Consider the following 7,626-nt stretch of genomic DNA (forward strand, 5'->3'; position numbering starts at 1 on the left):
AAAAAATCAAGACAGTTACAGGAATTGGAATATCATTACCTTAGCATCCCTCACAGTTGCTATTTCCAGGTAGCTGTTGCCAGGAAGAAACACTCTTCTGCCAGTTTAGTGAGATAAAGCTATTGATTGGCTGCCAAAAGTGAGACCTGGTGACAATGCTTGCAAAGAGGATTACAGAACCTCCCATCAGCCTTGAGAAGGGCTGCTGCCAAGTACCAAGTTGGCTCAGTTCCCAGCTTGACTGCCTGTATTACTCCTTGCAGGAAGAGGCCTATGTATACATCTTAGGTGCTTGATATTAACCAAAATGAATTATTAGATAAAATTTTCTACCTACAATCCTATGCAGATCTCTGTGGGACTCACATCTGAGAGATTTTTTTTTGAAATTCTGTTTGATTTATAAACTAGTCCCAAACAGATATCAGATGTTGTAAAAATTGATTAATTGCTATTCAGTTACCGATTTTCATAATATGGAAAGATGTTATAAGCACAAGCTAATTCTCCAACCTCTTTAGGTTCTTTATAAAGTCCATTTAGTGTTTAAAACTTAAGTTGTAGGCATGACAGAATCCAGTGGCAACTTTTATAGTAATTAATGGAGATGCTTGTTTTCATAGCTGATATAAACTTAAGCTAGTCAGGGATGACTTTTTCTAACACCCCGACAACCAAGATTTAAAATAATTCATGGTATGTAACTTTTTTTTTGAGACTAGGTCCCGCGCTGTCACTGAGACTGGAGTGCAGTGGAGTAATGACAGCTCACTGCAGCCCAGTGATCCACCTGGGCCTCCCGAGTAGCTGGGACCACAGGCATATACCACCACATCTGGCTATTTTTTGTAGAGATTGGGGTTTTGCCATATTTCCCAGTCTGGTCTTGAACTCTTGGGCTCAAGCAATCCTCCCCACTTGGCCTCCCAATGTGTTAGAATTATAGGTGTGAGCCACGGTACCGGGCCATGGTGTGTGACTTTATAGTACAATTGACCTAAAGTTGAATGATGATATTTTTTCTGAATTATTGGATGGATACATATGAAATATGTAAGTACTGTGGAACAAACCCCTACATATTCTGATTTCAATAATTTGCCTCTTTGTGATTGAGCGGGTATTGTCTGAAGATGAAAAGAGTATTCTCTAACGTGTAACACTGTCAAATTCAACTCCAAATTCTTAACACCTTTGGTGGGTGCAAATAAAGCTTCATTCAGATGTTTCCAAAATTCATTAGAAAGAGGATAATTCTTTTTTTTTTTTTTTTTTTTTGAGATGGAGTCTTGCTCTGTCACCCACGCTGGAGTACAGTGGTGTGATCTCAGCTCTCTGCATCCTCTGCCTCCCCAGGTTCAAGCAATTATCCTGCCTCAGCCTCCTGAGAAGCTGGGATTATGGGTGCCCACCAGCACACCTTGCGAATTTTTGTATTTTTAATAGAGATGGAGTTTCACCATGTTGGCCAGGCTGGTCTCGAACTCCTGACTTCATGGTATGACCACCTCAGCCTCCCAAAATGCTGGGATTACAACTGTAAGCCACTGCATCCTGCCCTAGCAAGGATAATTCTTAAGGTGCTTAATCTTGGTTGCACATTAAAATCCCCTGAAGTGCTTTGGAAAATGCTAGTGTCCAGGCACCATCTCAAATCAATTAGACTCTTGGGAGAAGGGCCCAGACATCAATTTAAAAAGAAGAAGAAAAAAAAAGCTCCCAGGTGATTCTAGGAGCAGCCAGGGCTGAGAACCAGTGATTTAAACCTTCCAAAAAAGAGGCCACAATGAATCAGATCCTCAGATCCCTCCCCAAATAATCCCTCTCTCTCTCCTTCCCCCTACCACTTACACTCTCTACACACAACCATCAAAGGAACTCTCTGAGGGAACGGGAATGTCTGGTCCTGAGCCTCCCAAATAATAGAGCAGCTAGAAGCATAGGAGCCAGTCCCCAGGAAGCCTGGGAGATGAGCTCATCTGGGGCAGGGGTGGGCTGCACCATTAGCACACAGGTTCTTTGTTCTCCAATCCATGGATAAAGCTCAAAGTTCATTTAGCACCATTGCCAGAGGTAACCTCCATCCGCATCTTTGCCTCCTTTTTCCTTTTTCCGAAGCCAGCCTGTCCCACTCTTCACCATGTGCAAAAATTCTAGCTCTGTAACTACTAAAGATTCCTATGCTAACCAGCCCAACTGTGAGTACTTCCACTCCCACCGTGGTTGTTGACATAAATGTAATAGGATTAAACCCTTGTCATTCCCATATCATCCCTCTTTCCTTTCCTTTTAGGGCACATTTTAATGAGTGAGCTTATTTCTGAGAATAAGAGAAGCAGGAGGAGGTGAAACAGTGATTCTTGTGTTCAGTGAGCTGGGAAAGTAGTTGAACCTTACAGATGGTGACTGAGTTACTAGGAACACAGAGGCTGATCTGACAGCTGGATACTGTGCATCATTTCCCAAGACTCCTGCCCTCACTGCCCCAGTTGCTATTCCAACAGTGTGGAGAACCTAGTCTCAAGGCACTTGTCCTCATTTACAGAACTCTCAGGAGGTTAAAGTGATGCTTATCAGCCTGGTATCATGCCCCACAGTCTTCACCTGTTCCCTTAACCCTGGAAGTAATTAGCGTTTGATCTACACATCATGTGGTTGGTAGCTTATTCTTCTGTTCTGTCCTTAAGTAAACTTCTGCCAGTCCTTGTATTCTGGGTTGATTATGTTCCAAGTATCACCACAGAGCAGGTGCTGAGCAGTCAGATGACAGCTGTTGATCTGTTGCAAGTGAGCAATTAGAGACTGCAAGAGAATGCCACACCACACAGTTTACATTGAGTATTCTGAAAACCAAATATTTGAGTGCCCACTTTGTGGCAAACACTGGACACACACACACACACACACACACACACACACAATGTCTGTCCTTATGTACAATTAAATGCCCTCTTAAATGAATTGAACCTTTTCCTCTTTATCTGTATTTATCTCTTCATTGACTAATTCATCTCATCATTTTTAAATAGTAGTTGGGGAGGAAAGGAGGGAAACAAAAGCAAGACCTTTCTAAAGAGAGCTTGTAGGTGTTTTTGCACTATAAATTCAAGTGGATGTAAAACTAAATGCTTTTGGCATATAAAGGTCTTATTCAGGAAATACTGAAATCCTAGATGTAGATTTTTAATACGTATTTACCTGAAATCCTAGAAATGCAAAGGTTCAAATGGGCTAAGCAATATGAGGGTCCTCTCAGCTGGGTTCTTTTTCTAAAGGCAAACTGAAAAGCTTTACCAAGCCCACCGCATTCCTTTTAAATCCTATTCACACTGTTCATTTCACCAAAGAGCAGGAGGAGACGCCAGGAAGGCAATCATGGTTCTGAAATACTTTTCTGAATGTGGAGAAAAAGTTTTGTTTGTCCTTCAAGGGCATAAAGAAGAAATAATAAATCCCCCTCCCTCGCTCTGGCCTCCCCCAAGCAAAGAGCAAGACTCTACATTTCCAGCCCACTTAATATTTTACAAAGACACAAGGAGAAGACAGACAGCCGGACAAGAGGGCTGGGCTGGAAATGTAGCCGTGTGTTGGCTTAGCTCTGGTGCTGAGAATAAGCTCTCCGGGCTGACCTCGCGTGGTGCCCTCCGGGGCCAGTGGAAGTGGAGCTCCTTGACTAATGCCTGGCTCAGTGGCATCAGATGACCACGCTAACGGTCATGTTCTGGCCATGGGGCGCTATCTTTCGGGGCAAAGCTAGCAACAGTTTGCGCAGCTCCTCGCGGAAGCTGTCGTGCAGCCAGGCGTAGATGAAGGGGTTGTAGCAGGCCGAGCTCATGGCGAGCCAGTGGCAGAGCAGCTGCACCAGCCCGAAGGCGTAGGGGTCGATGGCGCGCGGGTCGAGGTCCCGCAGCAGGTTGAAGACGTGTAGCGGCAGCCAGCAGACGGCGAACACCACAACCACCACCACCAGCAAGCAGAAGGTGCGCCGGCGCCGCGCGCCGTCCCAGTCGGCCTGGCTCTGGGTCACGCAGCCGGGCACCACCCGGTTGCGGAGCTTCACGGACACCCGGACGTAAGACAGGAGGATGACCAGCAGGGGGAGCAGGTAGGTGCCAAGCAGCAGTCCCCAGGCGTAGAGCTGGCGCTGGCGCTCCTGGGAGCCCCAAAACTCCTCGCAGAGGCGCACATCGTGCGGCTTGAGCTCCACGTGATAGGTGTGCATGGCGGCGGGCAGCGCCAGCACCGCGGACAGCGCCCAGGTGGCCAGCACCGCGTAGGCGCTGAGGCGCAGCGAGATGCGCCGCCGCAGCGGGTGCACCAGCACGACGTAACGGTCCACAGCGATGGTGGTGAGCGTGAACACCGACACATAGACGGTGACCGGCTGCAGGAAGAAGACCAGGTGGCACAGGCCGCCGCCGAACACCCAGCCTCGCGGTTCGAAGGCGTAGGCCAGCGTGAGCGGAACGCAGGCGGCGCACATGAGCACGTCGGACAAGGCCAGGTTGCCGATGAGGAAGTTGGTCACTTTGTGCAGCCGGCGCACCCACGCGATCACCAGCACCAGCAGGCAGTTGCCCACCAGCCCCACGACCACCACGACGCTGTAGAGCAGCACGATCAGCCCTTTCAGCTGATGCACCAGCTGCAGGCTCTGGAAGGGCGTGACGGCCGCAGCGTCCTCGCCAGCCGCGGACCCGTTGCCCGCGGAGACCTCTGTGCTCTGGTTGGCGGGAGTTGTGATCGCCGGCGGCAGCCCAGAGAATAAGTCAGAAACGCTGGGGTTCCGAGTGGGCGGTGAGGCCATGGCCACCTGTGCAAAGATAATCAAAGTCCGTCACTCCCCATTCTCCCTCCGACCTCCTGCACCAGCTGCGCGCCTCCCCCATCACCCGAGTCCTCCCTTGGGAATAACCGGCCACAGAAACAACAGCAAACGCAAAAAAAAAAAAAAAAAAAGGGCTGTCCTTCCACCTTTGTAAGATAAACCTAAGCACGGTTAGATATACACTGCTTATTAAACGCTTCCGCCTCTATTTACGGTCCCCGCAGTCCACGCAGGGAGACCCAGGAGCGCAATCCTACCTAAGAATAGGGTTTGGAGGGCGGGAAAGCGCTCGCGGGAGGAAGGGGCAGAATTTCTGCTGGCCCCCGGAGGTCTCTGCCCACGTCGGCGATCTGGTCTCGCTTCTCCGCGGGAGGTGAACGAATCCAAACGTTCCCAGTGGCCCAGCAGCTTCTGAGAGGGACTGGGAGCGCCTCCCCTCAGCTCCGCCCCCCACTCCAGTTCCCATGTATGGGAAAAGGGGGTGGAGCGCGCTCTGCCCTGCTAAGTGCCTAAAGAACTAGTGAGGAGGACGGTATGGGGAGGATGGAGCCCGAAACCGAAGGAGGGGCCGACAAACCTGGCCAGAGCAACGAGGGGGATGAAACTCGACTGCGGCAGCTCGCATGGCCCCTGGAGGGCACGCTCCGGGGGAGCGCTCAGTGGAGGAGGGCGGAGGAGAGGCGCGAAGCGTCAGGCTGTCGGGAGGACCCGGTGCAGTCTCCGGAGGGAAGCAGCGGGGTCAGGAAGTAGGGGTGGGAGATTGCAATGCAGCTAGGGGCTTGAGAGAGGCACGACTGATCCGTTCTTAAGCGCTGGGTCCTGCCTAACGGCCCGGTTGCGGAAGGCAGAGACGTTAGAGGGCTCGGGCGGGGATTTAGCAGCAGAGCCTAGCGCTGGGGGCGAACCCAAAGACCCTCACCCTCCCGCGGCCCAGGCAGACTAGCCCTGGCTAGGCTGCGGCGCGCTCCGCGGGGGGCGGGTCCGGCGAAGCCGAAGGCGGGAGTCAGCACCACGGACAGCTCCCGTCCGTCCCGACACGCCTTGGGGGAAGGGCAGGAGACAACGATTAGGGAATTCCTGCCCCTGTCTGGATCAGAGGTGTTAAGGGAAGGAACCTGGTCCGTTCAAAGAGCTGCCTCGCGGCCTGCTTTCTGGGCTGGGGCTGAGAAAAGTAGGATGGCGTGGAGGCAGCTGAGCCTGGGGCTCGGGGGTTGGAGGGTCATGACTTTTGCTCCTTTTGCGGATCACCGCACTTAGTGCCAAGGATGGTGTTGTCTTTTACCTCCCGGGGTCAGAAAATGCAGCCCTCCTGCCAGTTATTCTACACAGAACCACGTCAGTGTCTGGCCCAGCGCCCCCCTCAACCCCCGACCCCCATCCTTTCTCTCGCTCTTTCTCGGCTACCGCGACCTGTGCCACTTCTGCCAGTTTCTCCCAGCACAGAATCTTATTTCCTGGACTGGGATTCGACCCCCTCCCTTCTTAAATGACCACCCACAGGCCTCTTCACTTCATTTTAGGATTTTTTAAAAACACTGGTAATTGCAGATTTCAGCTAGGGTAACAAAAGTAACAAACATTTGAGAAGCTTATGCGTTTCATAAAATCTTCAGTGGTATTAAGTTCTCATTGAAATGCAAATCAGCCTGGACCAAGGGGCAGGAACCAGGGGAGGAGGGGCCTTTGTAAGCTCCCTCCTTAGAAGCTATCTCATTCCCTCAGCCTCTTGTTTCCTTTTTCCAGAGCGTGGAGCATCATTGTCTGCTCTCTGATAAGTCCTTGTACTTTGTCCTCTGGGGCTGCAGATATCCCAGTTAGACTGGAAAGAAATAGCAATTTATTCTGCCCTCCAAATTTAAATGAATCACTCACATAGAAAAAAATCAACACTGAAACATAAGCAATCAATGTCTTGCACCTGTATGCATCCTAAACTCACACTCCCTGAGTTATAATCAATTTAGCTAAAATCAGTGTGTATGTGTGTGTGTGTGTATTATACATATATGTTTGGAATATATATATATTATACATATATGTTTGGAATATATATATATATACAAGGTCTCACACCATCATCCATGCAGTGGCACAATCATGGCTCACCCAGGCCCAAGTGATCCTCCCACCTCTCAGCCTCACGAGTAGCTGGAACTGCTGGTGCACACCACCATACCTGGCTAATTTTTGTATTTTTTGTAATGGTGAGATCTTTCCATGTTGCCCAGGCTGATTGAACTCCTAGGCTCAAGCAATCCTCCTGCTTCAGAGTCCCAACGTTCTGGGATTGCAAGCATGAGCCATGGCACCCAGTCTCAGTATTATATTTTTTACATTGCAGAGTTCTAAATTCTCATTTAGAATTTTTCTCATTATTTTCATCTGCAGGGTTTTATGCACTCAAAAGCAGGGGCACTCTTTTGTTTCAACATCTCTTTTGTTTCAACAGCAGAGGAAATTGTGGTAAAGTCAGTGAAAAAGGTTTTAGGATGTTGTTAGGCCTCCTAACTAGAGCCATCATTCTGGTCAATATCATTATGTTGGTCAATTATCATATATAACAGTAAAAGTAATAATATGAAGACAATCTTGTCATAATTAAAGGTCATGCAAACATGGATATTTGAAGTTTCAATACTGGGGCACCCTTTAGAGGAGAGTTGATCATTTGTCAAATTCCAAATAAAGTCAGGCAAGTGTTTTAGTATTATCAATATTTGCAAGGTGGAAAAGGAGTGAACAGCTGTCCTTTGAAGAGGGAATGAAGATCTAATAGCCCACATTAAATCTTCATTCCC

The 7,626-nt window shown here is 49.2% G+C and overlaps 1 protein-coding gene across 1 annotated transcript; it reads right to left on the reverse strand.

The window, feature by feature from the left end:
- Positions 1–2,968: 2,968 nt before the first annotated feature.
- On the reverse strand, positions 2,969–5,213 carry PRLHR (prolactin releasing hormone receptor). Its single transcript, XM_035269237.3, has 2 exons — positions 5,086–5,213; positions 2,969–4,813 (listed from the first exon to the last, which is right to left on the reverse strand). Exon 2 carries the CDS (start codon positions 4,805–4,807, stop codon positions 3,695–3,697), a length of 1,113 nt encoding a protein of 370 aa, XP_035125128.1. The 5' UTR covers positions 4,808–4,813; positions 5,086–5,213; the 3' UTR covers positions 2,969–3,694.
- Between the last annotated feature and the right edge of the window lie 2,413 nt (positions 5,214–7,626).

This window comes from Callithrix jacchus, chromosome 12 (assembly GCF_049354715.1).
Source record: "Callithrix jacchus isolate 240 chromosome 12, calJac240_pri, whole genome shotgun sequence".
Classification (NCBI taxonomy): Eukaryota; Metazoa; Chordata; class Mammalia; order Primates; family Cebidae; genus Callithrix; species Callithrix jacchus.